Source organism: Leptidea sinapis, chromosome 1, assembly GCF_905404315.1.
Source record: "Leptidea sinapis chromosome 1, ilLepSina1.1, whole genome shotgun sequence".
Taxonomy (NCBI): domain Eukaryota; kingdom Metazoa; phylum Arthropoda; class Insecta; order Lepidoptera; family Pieridae; genus Leptidea; species Leptidea sinapis.
In genome coordinates this window covers 1114717-1132018 of record NC_066265.1, presented here as the reverse complement: position 1 = coordinate 1132018, position 17302 = coordinate 1114717, and the positions used below count along the sequence as shown (strand labels likewise).

Here is a 17302-nt window from a genome sequence, read left to right as displayed (position 1 = left end):
ACAAGACTGTGACTTCTTTGAGTGAGGGACTGCTCCTTTTGTATATGAGTGCCGTAGTAAACGCGTTAACTCAGGGGCACACGTTTTAAGCACGATTGGAGAAATGCCATCCGGCTCGCTCGACTTACTGACGTCCAAAGAAAATAGAACTCCCCTAACAGTTCTCTGTCTGAACTGTACTTCAGGCGTGGAGCTATGGCACCGCGGGGTGGTTGGCGGTGTTTTTCCGTTGTCGTCAAGATTCGAGTTGGAGGCAAAATGAGCGCACAGGAGATCGGCTTTCTCTTTTGCCGTATGGGCTAGGGTGTCATTCCTAATGTGCAACGGCGGCAGGGACGGCTGATTGAAGTTACTAAGAGGAGCTTTTTAAGAGGATTTGGACGACATACTTAGATTTTGCACGGGCGATTTGCCGCTTAAATCTTGGGGCACGGTTATATCTCCTCTGTAGAACTTTGCTGTTTTGATCATTTAGGCCCAGCGCCGCAACACAAGTTCGATACGCCAGATTTTTGCAATCAGATGCTGTTTTAATGCTGCCGGTCCTCGACACTAACCTATGCGAAACATAGCGGCATTAGGCCGTTATGTTTCACGCTGGTATTCTGTGCGAGAGTGGTAATTAACCGGAACGAGTCTGGCCCGATTGTGCTGACTTCATAAGACGGCAGCGTGACTCTCCCACTTCTAAAAAGCCCTTAGTCGCCTCTTACGACACTCTTGGGCCTGGGACCCCCAATTCTTATTACGCCCCGGGGAAGCACAGGGCAAACTAATGACTTACGTTACGCAGAAGTGGTCGCTAACTATGGGCCTTATGAGAAAGCTCATGGTCGCTCAGAGGTCAATGGAGAGGGCTATGCTCGGAGTTTCCCTGTGAGTTCGAATCAGAAAAAAGGAGATCCGTAGGAGCACCAAAGTTACCGACATAGTCCAAATGATTGCGAAACTGAAGTGGCAGTGTGCAGGGCACATAGGTAGACGGACAGATCGTCCGTTGGGGCAGTAAAGTCCTCGAATGGCGACTACGTTCCGGAAGACGCAGTGTAGGTAGGCCCCCACAAGATGGACCGACGATCTGGTCAAGATAGCCGGAATACGTTGGATGAGGGCAGCGCATGGCCGATCGTCGTGGAAATCTCTGGGGAGGCCTTTGTCCAGCAGTGGTCGTCCTCCGGCTGATGATGATGATGTTGTACAATATTTAAAAAAAACAATATTCAAATCCATAACCAAATATATTTTATGTTGTCAGTAAATTATTATAATTACATTTTATTCACATGATGTAGCCATGAATTTGTCAGCGTTAAGTAAGAACGTTTCACAGAGATTTTTCTTTTCAAAAGCATCAAGCAATTCTTTATCTAGGTGACTATTAATTATCCCAGAACATCGAAGATCTTGAGAGGAGTGTGCCAACGGTACTTTGAGTTGGTAGACTAGAACAGGCTCTGAAGAATAATCCTGGATCGATGAATCAATTGTATTAAGCTGAGCACGCAAAAGAATGATACGAGATCTGAGTTTGAGGGGCTTTATTTTATAGTTTAATACAGTGCATATCCGTGCATATGCTGTCTCTATAAGATCTTTGGCATACTGTCCAGAATACGGTACACGACCTGTTAGCTCTCTTATAGTAAACACCACTTTTTCCTGCCAAGTCGACGCCTTATTCAGTATAGGTTCCACATCTACATTGCTATCTGCTCCAAGAGACACCATGTGCTTTATAACAGTGTCTTGTAAACTTTTCTCAGTAAGGTGTCCAAGCTTCGTTTTAAATTCCGCCGATATTTCATGTGGTGATCCTCCCAAACAGAATATTGTACCCGTTAAGCCTGTAAAAGTTTTATTGAAATATGTAATTGCCAATCCCAATTAATTCACTAATGTTTTCCTTCTTAAATGTTACAATAAGATTAATGTAACAGAAATACTACATAGAATTTGGCGTACATTGGTACCGCACGGCTTACACTAATTGTACGCTGGGTGAAATTTGCTCATGTTTTTTTTGGTATAGAGAAGGTCAAATGAATGTACAGGTATCTGATGATAAGTAATCACCATCGCATATATTCTCCCGCAACACCGAAGCAATCCCACCTCTTATTACGCGTTGTTTACATCCTCAGGATAGCGAAATTCTCTAAGAAAAATGCTATTAACTCGATTGTATGAAACGTTCAGTCACTGATAGATTGACAGATGACGGATATAACCTTGCAAAAAAACGGAGATAGCCAAAACCCACTACGTTTTTAAGCAACTATTGGCTTTCAGATAGTAGTATTAACATTCTCTTTGTACATCCTCTCGGCCTACGATAATACAAATAATTTCAACGCAGAGAGAGCTATTTGACGTCTTTTTGACAGACTTTTTCAAATTAAGATGAGGATGTCACTGTTTGACACTGAGTTTGAATATCAATTACAACTAACCAGTGTCGTTAGCTATATAATAATGTTAATATTTTAATAAAATACTTTTTAAAGTATCAATACGCGTGTCATTGTAACTGTATTTTTTACATAAGGTATTCAACGAAGGTAAACTTCGAGTTTCAAATTAAAATATGACTCTTTTATTTCAGAAACAAATAAGGAATCAATAACCCATAAGTCTGAGAAAAATAGTAACTTAAATTCATAATACATAAAGTAGCATTACTTGAAACACCCATTTCCCATGCATCCATATTGTACAACCGACTATTATTATTTAAAATTAAATTCAATTAATGTTACCTTTTTGTTATGGCCAAATAGCGTGTATATTATCAATTTATTTTTCTTCTAATTCTCATTATATCCAGTGTCCGCAAAGTTTACATTTTTCAACAATAAACTATGACTGTGTTATAAAAATTTATATACATCAGAATAATGTCATATTTTATTCATATTGCTAATATAGTTATAAAGTTTTGCTTTTAGTGTAGAAATATGTATTTAAATTGTAATTGTAGATGTAGGTAGTATTTGTATACCGCAGTCGCTGTCCGTGCTGCGTAACACGGTGCCTACTGAAAATCAGTGTCGAGTCTCTGAAGGCTCGACGTATACTGAGTGGGCCTCCGATTGTCAATACTAAAGTGATTGCACTGCTCCTCAATCTAATTGTTTTATTTATTTGAATTTTACTAGGTCTGTTTTAATTATTTTTTAGTTGTTTTTGTAGCTTAAGTTCAATTTGCTTAACTCATAATTTTAGTTGATTATATTATGTTAAAATTACTTGTTTGTTATAGGTTCCCTTATTATATTATAATTTATGAACTATTTTTAGCAGTATAATTATGTTGCCAATAAAGTTTATTATTATTATTATATTTATGCAAAAGTTGCACTTTTTATTATTTATTTATTAAACCCGACGTTTCATGACCTTTACAAGAGCACGTTTTGATGGGGACAGAAACTGGCTGACCTTATATAAAAAATACAGTTGCAATTACAAGCGTTTTAATCCCTTAAAATTAAATTTATTCAAACGTGTAACACTCGTGTCAATATTAATATTTATAATTAACAAAAACAAATGAAGAACGCGTAAGAACGCGTCCGCATATTTGTACGTAAAACAAGGCACCTTCAGCCCTACAATATGACTAATTCATTCATCAAATGTGTGTCTTACCGCGTTGTTCAAGGATGGCTGCCATTTCCAAAGCGACCATAACTCCTGACTCATATCCCAATAAATAGAAGTTATTGTTCAATTTTGTCTTCTTCAGCAGGATCTAATAAATATGTTATTAGTTAATCAGTTTTATAATAAAAAATATTTCAAACAAATTTTCAGATTATATTGGAACAAACTGCCATTAAGCCTAGTGTAAGCACAGAACACGCTAATAGTTGGGATGAAGCTATCTGGGCCCTATTTTATAAACGTCAAAATCATACAAATTTGTAAAAAATTTACATAAATGTTAAATTGTACGACAAGTACTGTTTAATAAAAGTTATAAATATGTATGAAAGTAACAAATAAATAACTTACAATTATCATACTTATAAAGGTTGCTTAATAAAAGTTTACATATTATGTAAAAAAACGCCTGTGGGGTTTTATTACAATATTGTTAATTACAAATATGTTGTGTTAAATTACTGTTGCCGTAAACGTTGGCACTAAGGAATATAGTGAAGATTGTTAATTTACAACGGTAGTTGAACTTTCTGTTTTTAAGCAATTGGAGCTACATACACATATCAATGGACAATAATATTAAATGAACTATTCCTTCTCAAATATACTATATTAAAGATGTTTTATAGAAAAGTGGAAAGAGATCGCTGTACAATTGCAATCTCTCGCAATATAAAGCAAAGATTGGAAATAGCTCCCTGATGCAACATGGAAAACTGTAGAGGGATTACCTATCTGCTACTACATGGTATTCTGAGCATCAGCCTATCAAATGTAATGCACATAAAATTTATTCAGTGGGCGTAAGGGCTGCATTTCAGACCATATCGTCTTCAAGTTCATGTTCTATTATATTTATCTAATATAAGATATATGGCGGTAGGCGTAAGCAAACGCGAAATTTTTCATTAAAAGAAAACTCGGTCGCATTAAAAGTAAAATTTATTCTTTAAGACGTTTCGACACGGGGTGAGACTATCTGTCCGAAATGTATTACAATTTACAAAATATGTAGAGTTGTAATTACAATTATGTTTTTTATAAACCACATTTTCCTCCAAATATGTATATATAGCTCATCTGTCAAGTGAAAATATTTATAAAACAGAAATCTACGATATTGTAGATAAATTTTTCAAAATTTGTAAATTTTCCACCATGACAATTGCGACGTTTATTCTGAGCGTTTATTAAACAGGGCGCTGTATACGACTTCCCCATGGCGCTAATCTTTTATTAGATACAAATACTAAATAAGTATCGTGATCTTTTTCTTACAAAATGACAAAAAAAAGCATAAGACAATACAAGTAAGCATTAAAATCATTTCAGTTCCCAAATCACAGATCCCAACATAGTAAATATTGAGAAGTACTGATCTTGATTTCATTTAAATACAAGCCCGTTAAAATAAACTCACCTCAGTAAATCTTTGGGCCATTTCACTAAAAGTCTCGTAATGTCTGTTAACACTAGGCTGTAACAGAAGCACTGGTAGTTTCAGCCTCTCGCAGAGCAAACGGAAACGGCCATGATGTCCTTCGACTCCGGGTACAACACACAAGAATGTCTGGGTCACATCAAATTCATCATCTCGCTAAAATGAATGAACAGTTTATTACAACACCATTATGAAAATCACTTCAACCCACTCGACCTAATCTTAGTTATTTGTTTTGGTGATTTTCGCTAATATCTTATAGTTTGAAACATTAACTATTTACTTAGTATTGATGATTCTATGATTAAATTATTTTTGTATTTATAATTGAATGTCACAAAAGGCAGTATAAGGGATTCTGCTGCGAGGATGAAAATCCAAGATTTCAGTTTTATTATTAAAATTCATTAATTATAGTATTAATACTTCAATAATTTATTATATTATGTAAATTCAAATTACCATCGATGTGCCAGCGACCAGGGTAGGAGGGAATACCATTTCAGTCGTTGACAAAAGTTCATCAGGATCTACGCATGAGAAGAAAGTGTCTATTCCAGTCGTTTCTTTGTATGCATGCTCTACTTTGAGGCTCTCCATGTCAAGAATGCTGTTGATAAAAATATAATTAATTCCTAAATAGATAATATGTAGTTCCTTTTTTTATTAATCATTAGATTTGTAACGGACTTAAAAAAAATTACTTCATCTAAATGAATACATTAAAAAAATAAACTTATGTTTTTTTTAATTAAGAACAGTTTGAACAAAAGATATATCGGTTTTAAAAATCATAATATTATTATAGTAAGAGTATTCAACAGCGCAAATGATACCGGTAAATCTATGAGTAAATTGATGACCATCGAACATCCTATTTAGTTAGTGCCCCAAGTTTATGTTCAATGCAGTCCCAGAGACCAGTACTGACCCTTGGAATCAAGCTAGCTTTATCTGACGAAGAAAATACACATTTGTAAATATATCCTACTGGACAGGACCGATGTGTTGTCTGCGATTATCAACACCACCGCTGCCACGTGTGGCACTGTAGTTAGACAAAATAGGAGTACATACGGTGCGTACCCCAAGATATGGAACTCGTTATTTAGTTTTCTTTGGTTCCAACCATGTTTTGACCTGCAAAAAGAGCTCTTGCCGAAAACAGGAGTACTATCAAGTTTCGTCACCGAAACATGTCAGGAATTGGAAAATGGAAGCCAGATTGATGCAATACATACCGACTTTAGAAATGGCTTCGATACACACCAGTAATCCTATTCTGATTCAGAAGCTAAATGATAATAAAAAGGCGGAAACTTAGAGAAATGATTCAAGTCATATCTTCATCATGCATTGCACGATCTGGTGTTCTGCAAAGATCCTAGCCCAATCATTAAAGGACCATTGCTCTTTTTGATATTTGTGAATGACGTTAGAAATCATTTAAAATATTGTAAAGCATATCTCTTCACCGATGATTCAAAAGTTTATAAAGTTATAAACTCTGCCTCTGTGGCTGCTTTTTCTCAAAGTGATCTCAATGGTTTAAAAATTGGTGAAATGGTATAATACTCGATGCAATCAAATGTTTTTATATAAAATACACTATGAAGTTTGATAACGAAACTATTAAATACACTGTGCGTATGGAGTCGCACCAGAATAGCACCACCACATTTGGTTATGGAAATCGGAATGCACGAGATCAAATGCTGTCTGACTTCGTGGAGAAACTTTCAAATCGAATCGCAACACCACTTCGAATGCATCAGTGAATGCGTTGATGTAGACGAGTATAAAAACATATCATGATCTATTATTGCGATTAAATTGACGACCTAATATAATCTCTGCTCTGTTTTTACATACTATGACGTCATTAGAGCTATCCAATTAAGGTTGACGTCAAATCAAGTCGGAAATTGAATCGAAAACTGTTTAGTTCGTTCTTTCATTCGTACCGTGAGGTAATATTTCAACCTAAATTGGATAGCTTATGTGTCAAAGTGAGCGATTCAAAATTTTTTCTACTTTCTTAGCGGAAAGTGAATCGTTTTGTTAATAACTTATAAAAAATAGTGAAAATATACAGAAAAGGAAAATGGAATTGATGAAAGATGAGATTAGAATACTTTACTGAACTTTTTCGTAAAACAAAAGACTAAAAAATAAATACCGAAAATGAAAATACTAAAGACAAGGCAGTAAGGCCCCTGGCCTGTTCACAAGAACGAATTTAAAAAAATGTACTCTGTGCTCCTGTCAAATCAAACATGACTGGAGGTGCGTTCAGAACATGTTTTAAAGAGTTTATTTTTACGAAGACAACTTAGCAATCCTTTAATTTGTAATTCAAAGAAATACATACATTTATGTATATAACTATAATTATTTATTTAGTCCAAAAAAGGCTTAATGGTTTATAATTTGACGCTATAAAGCGTAATTTTAAAATGTATTTGTAGTAATTTCTACGCAAAAAAAAACTGCTAAAATCATATTAGGAGCGGTATTCAAACGGATGTCATCTACACGGATCTCAATAGTGCGTTTGATAAAGTCGACCATAGTCTACTCCTTACTAAGCTTTTCAACTACGGCATCTCTAACCCCCTACTATGTCGGTTTAAGTCATACCTAAGTGGTAGGTCCCAAAGAATCATCACGTATGGTTATACCTCCACGTGTTACACTACATTTTCTGGAGTTCCATAAGGATCTCTCCTAGAACCTTGTTTGTAGTTTTTATTAATGACGTAGTTTCAGTTGTGAAGCACAGCAAAGCGCTACTGTATGCTGATGATTTAAAGTTGTACAGATTAATTAAGTCGCATAATGATGGAGCGTTGTTACAAGAAGATCTTAACGCTGTTAGCGACTGGGCCAGAAGTAACAAAATGATCCTCAACGCTCATAAATGAGTTCATATTAAAATCAAGCGGAAGAAAAATGTAATATCCAAAACATATTTTGTTAATGACCTTGCCATCAATGAAGTTAATGCTACCAAAGATCTAGGAATAATAATTGACTCTAGACTTTCAATCAAACCACATATAGGTGAAGTTGTTGGAAAGGCGACGAAACTGGTTGGGTTTATTAAACGTACTTCCAAATATTTTAAACAGATTAATTCTGTCATCTGTTTATACAATGCATTTGTTCAGTTGCATTTGGAATATGCTTGTGTGATTTGGGACCAAACAAAATTCATGTTGATTGGTTGGAAAGAATTCAAAGGTCTTAAATTATGTAATAGTATTGTTAGAGCCCCAGAAATATTACAACAAATTGATTTCAATATATCCCGCTCCGGTGCAAGGCTTATTAATCGTGATTTCTTTCATCTTGCTATTCCGAGAACTAATATTGGTCTTCACTCTCCACTGCAGCGCTCTTTGAGATTATTTAATGAGCTCCTTAATAATAATTTTGACTCAATGGATGAAATGATGGTTTCTTTTGTACATAGTCAACATAAGAAATAATTAGTATTTTTAACGTTAATTAACCTTTAAAGTTCTTTGCGTTTTTTGTACTAACATTATTTTTACAATACAACAGAGCTGTACACATGTAAGAAATTTTTCTGTTCATAATGTTTGTTTTATATTTTTATTATTTTTGTTTAGTTTAGAATAGCTTGTTGGTGTGTCTATAGTAAAGAAATAAATGTAAAACGCCAAATGGCCTTTCAATCTCCGGATGATGCTTTCCAGTATAGGCTGCTAAATAGACAGATCTCCAAGTCATTGACTCGCGATATACGCCGCCATAGCACAGAATGTATCAAAGCGGCCATAGACCGTAACAATGGCTCCAAAGTATTCGCACGAGATTTTTCTATTGGGCAGAGCCAACTGACGAAGCTGAAGATTAGTAACGGAAAGGTCGTTTCGTCTAAACCAAACTTCTGAGGAAAGTCGAGCAGTTCTATGGACAGCTACATTCGACTGCACGGGCACCCACCATTACCGACGAGGCTGAAGTCACACGTCAGCCTTCACGAGATCAGATAGCCCTAAAACTGCTTAAAAACAACAAGGCGCCGAGTGATGATGGAATTATAGGCAAAGAATTATAGTTGTGCTGTTCTTCAAAAAGGGCGATAAAATGCTTTAAAAGAACTTTGGACCAATATCGCTTCTGAGCCATGTATATAAGCTGTTTTCTAGGGTTATCACGAATCGTCTCGTGTGCAGGTTCGAGCCTCCCGAACGAGCCGGATTCCAAAAAAGCTTTAGCACCATAGACCACATAAATACGCTGCGGCAGGTCATACAAAAGACGGAGGAGTTGAACCAGCACCTATGCTTGGCGTTCGTGGTTTATGAGAAAACCTTCGATTCGAACGAGGTCTGGGCGGTTAGTCTCTTCAGAAGTGCCACCTCCAAGTTGATTATCGATATATTGAAGAAGTGTTTGTATGGAAACGCCACCATGTCATTCCGTCTCTAGGATATGCTCTCGAAGCCTATCCAAGTGCAGCGGGGATTCAGACAAGGCGATGTCATATCGCCGAAGCTGTTCACCGCTGCATTGGAAAATGTCTTTAAGCTTGTGGACTGGAACGGGCTGGGCAACAATATCAATGGCGAATACACCTTCCACCTTCGCACGACACGCCACAAGTTAGGATATCATCCTCACCATCTGGATGTGTGGCGGTCCTCCCCAGTGCAGTTTACAAGGAGCTTTCTTCCACGTACTACAAAGCTGTGGAATGAACTTCCTTGTGCGGTGTTTCCGGGACGATACGACATGGGTACCTTCAAAAAAAGCGCGTACACCTTCCTTAAAGGCCGGCAACGCTCCTGTGATTCCTCTGGTGTTGCAAGAGAGTGTGGGCGGCGGTGACCACTTAACAACAGGTACGCTCGTTTGTCCTCCTATTCCATAAAAAAAAAACATAATTCACCTTCGAATCGCAGACGATATCGCAAACATGGCAGAGACCATGGAAGACTTAAGCCATATATATCGATAGCCTCAATACAGCGTCCCAAGGAGTAGGTCTCAAAATGAAAATGGACAAGACGAAGATCATGTCTAATGTCCATATCGCACCTGCTCCAGTAACAGTTGGGTACTGTACTCGAGAAATTGTTGACGTATACGTCTACCTTGTACAAACAATCCAGTTGGGCAGGTCCAATTTCTCATACACACCCGTACCCTCAGAGCCCCAGGATATTTAACATGATTTCATTGCTTGCGGAGATCTCTTGCCGGCGTAATGTTACTATACAAACTTTTGAATGGTCAAATACAATGTATTAATCCCTTACAGAATATTAACCTTGCCGTCCCATATTGATTCTCAAGGTTCAAAAGCAAGAGAGTCTTCCAAATTACTTCTGTAAAAACCAACCTGGAAGTTCAGGCGCCTCTCGCTCGAATTCTTCGTGAGTACAAAAAGTTGTGTGATACTCATTTCGAGCTTGATATATTCGGTGGTGGACTGGTCAGGTTTAAAAAAAAGCGTTGTGAAGCATTGAGCAGGTAGGTACTCGATCTACATTAGTCACAAAGTTATTTTTATTTATTTTTTCTCTTTTTTTCAATTATTAGGTTATATTTAAAATTTGTACTTTTATTTCATCTTTTGTTTTTTTATTATTTGTAGCCATAGTATAAGTTTTATTTTTAAAAAGCAATTAGGGAGTATTTTTTGTAAGTTTTATGTATACCATAATTGTCATATATTTCAGATCAACAAATTACAACCTAAGATGTAGAAAAAAGTATTGTATGTGATGTGCTAATCTTAATCTTAATTCTTTAATAAATTAATAAATAAATACACTCTTGAACTCTGGTATTTCACATGTCCATGGGCGGTTGATTCATCATGTCCCATCACGAATCAAGTCTCTTGCCCGTCAGCACCCTCTTATATAAAAGTAAATCTCTCTCGTGAAACGAAGGAAGTGGAAATGAAACTGTTATATGATGATAATAGAGAAGTAAATAAAAAGTAATTATGAGACGCAGTCCGTAAATAATAAAAAAAAAACATAGTTTTACAAACTTAGTTTCATAGTCATAGCTCATTAGCTATGATAATTTGTATGGTACGTTTAATATTTACGAATTAGAAGCTACAAAAAAGCTACGTAAGCCAGAAGCGAATTACATTTTAGAGCTACAGCAGTTTTTAGCATAATTCTATTAAACCCCTGCAAGATTATTTTTTTTAACAATCTTCTACCATTGCTAGAGTTTATAGTTACTGAAAGTCTGGTATCATCTGCGTAACCAAACAATTACCAAATGAAAATAGTGTGGAACATGCTGATAATATAAATAAAATGCTTACTTTTGAATTGTTAAATTCTCCATTTGTACGTCCGAGTATGACATGTTACATGTATCCCTCAAATAATTCTGAATACTACGCAATTTTATTGACTCCTTAACTATATCTGTCAACGGCACATCGATGCTAACATCTTTTGATATGTCAATACCTGTTACAATAAATAATAATAACAACACTATTAGTTACAATACATGAAAAATCCGTAAATTTAACACTTATATTCATATTCGTAATAAGATAGTTTTGTCTTACCGATAATTATTTGCAAGCCTTCTAATACTGAAATTGGTTTGGTTCTATATTGAACAACAACAGTAGCTTCATGAGTTAGAAGAGCCTGCTCAATACCCTCAATAGCAGTTGCAATATCTACATTACCATCAGTTGAATCTTTAATATTGGGCTGTAATAAAATATTTTTTTTAATATTTATTTATTTTAATAATAATTTCATCAGGATATATACATATTATCATATGATATTATTTATTTCTTCTGGATTTTCGTGAATCAAATCTATTTTATTTGCAAAATTTTCTAGATAAGATATTAAGGAATAGACTTTTTATTAGTCATTTATTTACTTATTTATTTATTTATGGAGGAGGTGCTTTTAGTATTCTGACGCATTACTTTATATGTATCTGCTTAGAAGAATGCTTTTAGAACGCTAAAATATTATTGTTACTGTTATTCGCTATATTTATACCTAGAAAATTAAAATGTACATTATAGTACCTAAATCATCAGTTCGTTTCTTTGCCACATGGGTACAGTACATGAAGTTTGCATTTTTAATTCCAAGGCATAATAGCGCGGTATGATAGGGATGGTATCTAGTTATGATATCTGACAGCTTTAATATGAATTAAAACAATTAGAATTTATGTCAGCTATCGAACAGCAGCGTTCGCGCTGCTGCGAACTTTCCAAAGTATCATTAAAGTTAACTGCGTCGTAACAAAATCTTCTAGAACAATGACAGAAAATTATGTATTTTATTAAAAGTATTCTAAAACCTGTACACTTATATGGGATCCAGCAGTTTTACCGAAATGAGACTTACAACATCGCAATGCACGATTATGCATATTTATTTCAAACTATAATTTTAAGCCACGTTCTTGCGAATAAAATTTGTTTTGACGTTGGAAATTTGTTATTTTTTTCGTATTTTCCGCTCTAGGTACATCATATCTTTACTTAAATTTCAAGACTCAACTCATATGATGATAAGTGTCTCTATTCACACTTGTCCATTTTAATTTTCTTTCAAGCATTTGGGTGATTCAATAATCGAGAAACGTATGGTGAAGTTTTTGTGTTGAGAAAGTATTAATTTGTGTGTGATACTAGAGAAGAAGGAAGCGGCACACCAAATGTTGGCATCACTTTACGAAATACGTTTTCACTTTTCACACTCAGTACAATATGTTCATTAGTAGTTGTAGTTCTTTTTTTATGTCGCATTGTATTTAAACGATTACAAGTGAAACCAAAATGGAAAATCTTTAATATCATTGCCTTATATATATATCATATATACTACTTTAAAGTATATATATGATATATATATAAGGCAATGTCTTTTAAATAGTTTAAGATTATTTTTATAAGCTACTATTATATCACAAACCAGATAAATTGTAGGTAGAGTGATAAATTTGAACCCTTCCTCAGGGACCAAAGGTGACTGTTTCCTTCCGGCATCGTTAACTTCTATGACAGCTAGGTTCCTGAAAATAAAAATTCAAAGAAGTAATTAAAGCTTCACTCAGATTTTCTCCTTTGGCTTTTTACAGCCAAACAGTAATAAACAAACACACATAACAGTGCAGTACAGTAGACACGATACTGTATCGCAATAAATGTAATATAATAATGTTTTAGCTAGCTGATAGAAACTTAAAATTGTTCAATAATAAGAAATGTTGCGCTTTTTTTCTTACCTCAAGGAAGGACATGATATCTTCACCAAGCCCTGTAAGCGGTCCAAAAGTAATCCAAGTCCAACATTAGCTTTTGATACAACTGTGTACGCAGTTTGAATTGCTCCCAGATTACCACTACTTTGGAGAGCGTTCACAATAGCAGCTTCATTATAATTGTCAACGACTTTTAACTCAATTTGCAGACCGTTCTCCCTCCCCAATCTAAAATGAGTATATTCATATTTTTTAACTAACAAAAATTTGAAATTATAACAAAACCGACTATTGTTAACTTTTTGAGAGGGACATTTGACTATTAGCATTTTCAAAATTAATATCAGCTGACCCACTCTTATTCTCATCCATAAAGAAAAGAATTGAACCGATAAAATGTGATTACATAGATTCATTTTTCATATCAAGTAATACATCAGTAAGACAATTCCATGTTAAGAATATCATCAGTCAGAATAATACGGAGATTTACTAGATGGTCAGTTATTGTTACTATCCTAATAATAATTCTATGTTAAAAGGAAAAGGATATAGTAAAATATCTGTTTATTTAGATAACAAACATATTTTGGTTCAAAGTTGCTCAACTTCAGTTAACTTAAAATAAGTCGTGTAGTAAATACAAAATAATGTAAAAATATACGAAGTGTGTTCAAAAAATAACGAGAATTTTTGTTTTATGAAAAAAATCTTTATTTATTCATCAATATCTATTTTGTCCCTTTCAAAGTAATCCCCCTCGGATATAATACACTTGTGCCAATGCTTTTTTCAATCCTCGAAACACTTTTGAAACTCGATCTTTGTAATAGATTTTAGCTCTTTCAGCGATTCGCTTTTAATGCCATCTATGCTTGTAAAACGACGGCCTTTTAATGTTCTCTTTATTTTTGGAAATAGAAAAAATTCACATGGAGCCATATCTGGCGAATATGGAGGCTGAGGCATCGTTACAGTTTTGTTTTTGGCCAAAAATTCACGAACAAGCAATGAAGTGGTGCAGGTGCATTATCGTGGTGCAAAAGATATGAATTGTTTTGCCACAAATCCGGGCGTTTTTTTTCGGATTGCTTCACACAAACGGCGTTGAACTTGTAGGTAGTACTCCTTATTGATTGTTTGATCTTGTGTCAAGAATTCATGATGCACTATGCCATTAAAATCGAAGAACACAGTGAGCATAACATTCACATTCGACCGCACTTGTCGAGCCTTTTTCGGTCTTGGCGATCCCGAATGCCTCCACTGGGATGATTGAGCCTAAGTTTCGACATCATATCCGCAAACCCATGTTTCGTCACCTGTTATAACATGTTTTGGTAGTTCTGCATCGTTATTAACTTCATTTAGCGACTCCTGAGCAACTTCCATTCGCCGCTGTTTTTGTTCGAAATTAAACAATTTTGGAACGAATTTTGCTGCCACAAGTTTCATACCCAAAACATCCGAAAAAATTTCATGGCATGAGCCAACTGATATGCCAACATCATCAGCGACTTCTCTGATTGTGATTCGGCGATCGTTCATAACCATTTCTTCCACCTTTTTCACGTTTTCATCGGTTGTTGATGTGCTTGGGCGTCCGGGTCGTTCGTCATCTTCAACGTTTTCGCGGCCATCTTGGAAACGCTTATACCACTCGTAAATACTTGCTGTACTCATAGCAGACTCACCATATGCCTTTGTTAACATTTTACAAACTTTACTACACTTTATTTCATTCTTTACGCAAAATTGAATAGAAATTCTTTGATCCATTTTTTTTCACAAACGAAAATCGCCGAGCTCGAAAAACACGTATAACGTTAGCGGCTGCCACTCAAAAAATAAGCAATGAATATTGCTGAAAATTTTATCGTACTTCAGGGGCATTTTTTATACAGGCGGACTCTCCAAACCCGCGAAATTTGAAAATTCTCGTTACTTTTTCAACACACCTCGTATGATGTATTAAAAATATTTTTAAGAATGAATTAGGGTACACAAATAAAATTTGAAAACAAAATTTATGAACGATGTGGGTCTCGAACCCGCTTGTAGATGAAGCCACAACCTGAGAGTTGAACAAGACATACAATATTTATCGATATCGACGATACGTCACTAGAACAGTTGTCCTGTTGGAAGAGCGGAACGGAACGCGAGAGATCGCGAGTTGATGAGAGTCCCGCATTGTTCATAAATTTTGTTTTCAAATTTTATTTGTGTAATTAATCCCAGAAGTGAGGGTTATCACTTTTAAAAAAATAACAAATTAATTAAGCTTTTATCTCATCAACACAATGCATGCAAAATGAACATTTTGAATTTTGGTATACACGAAAAAAAGATATGATAAGGATTTGGAACTACGACATGTATCACAATTTGATTATAATAAATGTAAATTTATACTTACTCAACTTTGTAACGGATGCTGTTGCCCAAGTCGGAAGTGACTATCAGCAGTTTGTTTGCACCACGGTTCGCGAGACGTTCAGCAAGCTGCATACCAAGTATGTTGGTGTCAGTGATGATAGCGTGACAGTAGTCTTCTGATAATTGTAACCTGGAATATAAAACTTAGTTTTATCAGCCATCCATTGGTACCGACGGCAGCTCATTTGACTGCAAATGATCACCCCCAACTTATCATAACAAAAAGCAATCAATCCACGCTTTATCGTCATTTGAAGCTGTAAAATTTGTCATTTGTTGAAATTTATTTATTTAACCATGGCAACAAACCAATAACCAACGGGTTCATAGGCCATAACAGTGAATCCTTTGCAGCTAAATCTCTCATTACGACATGAAAAACTTTAAAATGCTCGTTGCTGTTTCATATAAAAAGAAACATAGGCTTTTATTTATGTACGCAGGTGTTGAAATTTTCTGATTTGGAAGTCGATCTCAGTATCGAAGAGTGGTCCAGTTTGATATTATTTCACGTTGTAAGTTTGCTAAGCTGTATCAGATTTTATTGTCATAAAATCAACTTATACAACCATATTCACGCCGTATCCACTCTCTGAAGGTAATATGAATTGATAAACAATTTAAAAGACATTACTTTTAACGGAAGATTTTTATTTTATTATTTTTAATTTGTCGGCACTTTTTATGCCAAAGACATATAAACTTCAAAGAATCTTTTACTGATTTTTGATACAAAAGATCGAAAATTCTAATGATAAAATCATCGACATTCATCGAGTTGACTCATCAACATACCCAAAATTAATTCCAATTTCTTGGCCGTTGATAAAAAAAACCTAATGTCTAATGTACGAAATTAGTTATTTTAATAGTTATTGTGCTGTCGCGTGATACGATAAATGACAAGATAAATAACTTTTTCAATACCACAGTAATTACAATAAAAATTACCTGAGTTTTTGAACGGAAATGGTATTTTGCATGTCGATGAGTACCTTCCCTCGATTCTGTGCTACTAAGAGCAGTTTGAAGGCTCTAGTGACGTCAATCGGCGCGTATGTAACACGTGTCAGAGGCCGAACGATACCTTTAGCTATTCCCTCGCTTAATAGACTTTGAATGAGCTGTTGAAATAATGTAAAAGATGTTATTTATCAAGCACATAGTATATTCAATTTCTTAGGAAACTTATCGACGAGACCATTCTTCTGTGCGGGCAATCGTTCTTATTAGAATTATTTGTTAATTAAATATTATTATAACTTATTTTATATAATATGATCCAATATGATAAATGGATCCTTACATAAATTGAGAAGAACCCTTGGGTATCCAGTGATGTCGAAACACTGGTATCCAGTTAATTCAATTATTTCTAGTCATATTTTGTTATCAAGAAGTACTATTTCTCTTTGAACTTATCATAGAAATCCGATAGAATTACACATTAGCTGTTAAAACATAGAGATCTGCTTTCACGGTACAAAACTTAGCAAGAGCGTGGCGCGA

At 35.1% G+C, this 17302-nt stretch overlaps 1 protein-coding gene across 3 annotated transcripts in view; it reads right to left on the bottom strand.

Moving 5' to 3' along the window:
* Positions 1 to 1219: 1219 nt before the first annotated feature.
* The window catches only part of LOC126979634 (fatty acid synthase-like), an 83141-nt gene continuing 67058 nt past the window's right edge, over positions 1220 to 17302 (bottom strand). For all 3 annotated transcript variants that reach the window (XM_050829082.1, XM_050829090.1, XM_050829103.1), the window contains 10 exons: positions 16745 to 16917; positions 15774 to 15923; positions 13379 to 13582; positions 13066 to 13165; positions 11682 to 11832; positions 11427 to 11577; positions 5567 to 5714; positions 5084 to 5260; positions 3649 to 3751; positions 1220 to 1844 (listed from right to left, as the gene is read on the bottom strand). In XM_050829082.1, coding sequence (XP_050685039.1) covers positions 1276 to 1844; positions 3649 to 3751; positions 5084 to 5260; positions 5567 to 5714; positions 11427 to 11577; positions 11682 to 11832; positions 13066 to 13165; positions 13379 to 13582; positions 15774 to 15923; positions 16745 to 16917 — 1926 coding nt within the window. In that variant the 3' untranslated portion in view covers positions 1220 to 1275. The remainder of the gene's footprint in view (positions 1845 to 3648; positions 3752 to 5083; positions 5261 to 5566; positions 5715 to 11426; positions 11578 to 11681; positions 11833 to 13065; positions 13166 to 13378; positions 13583 to 15773; positions 15924 to 16744; positions 16918 to 17302) is intronic.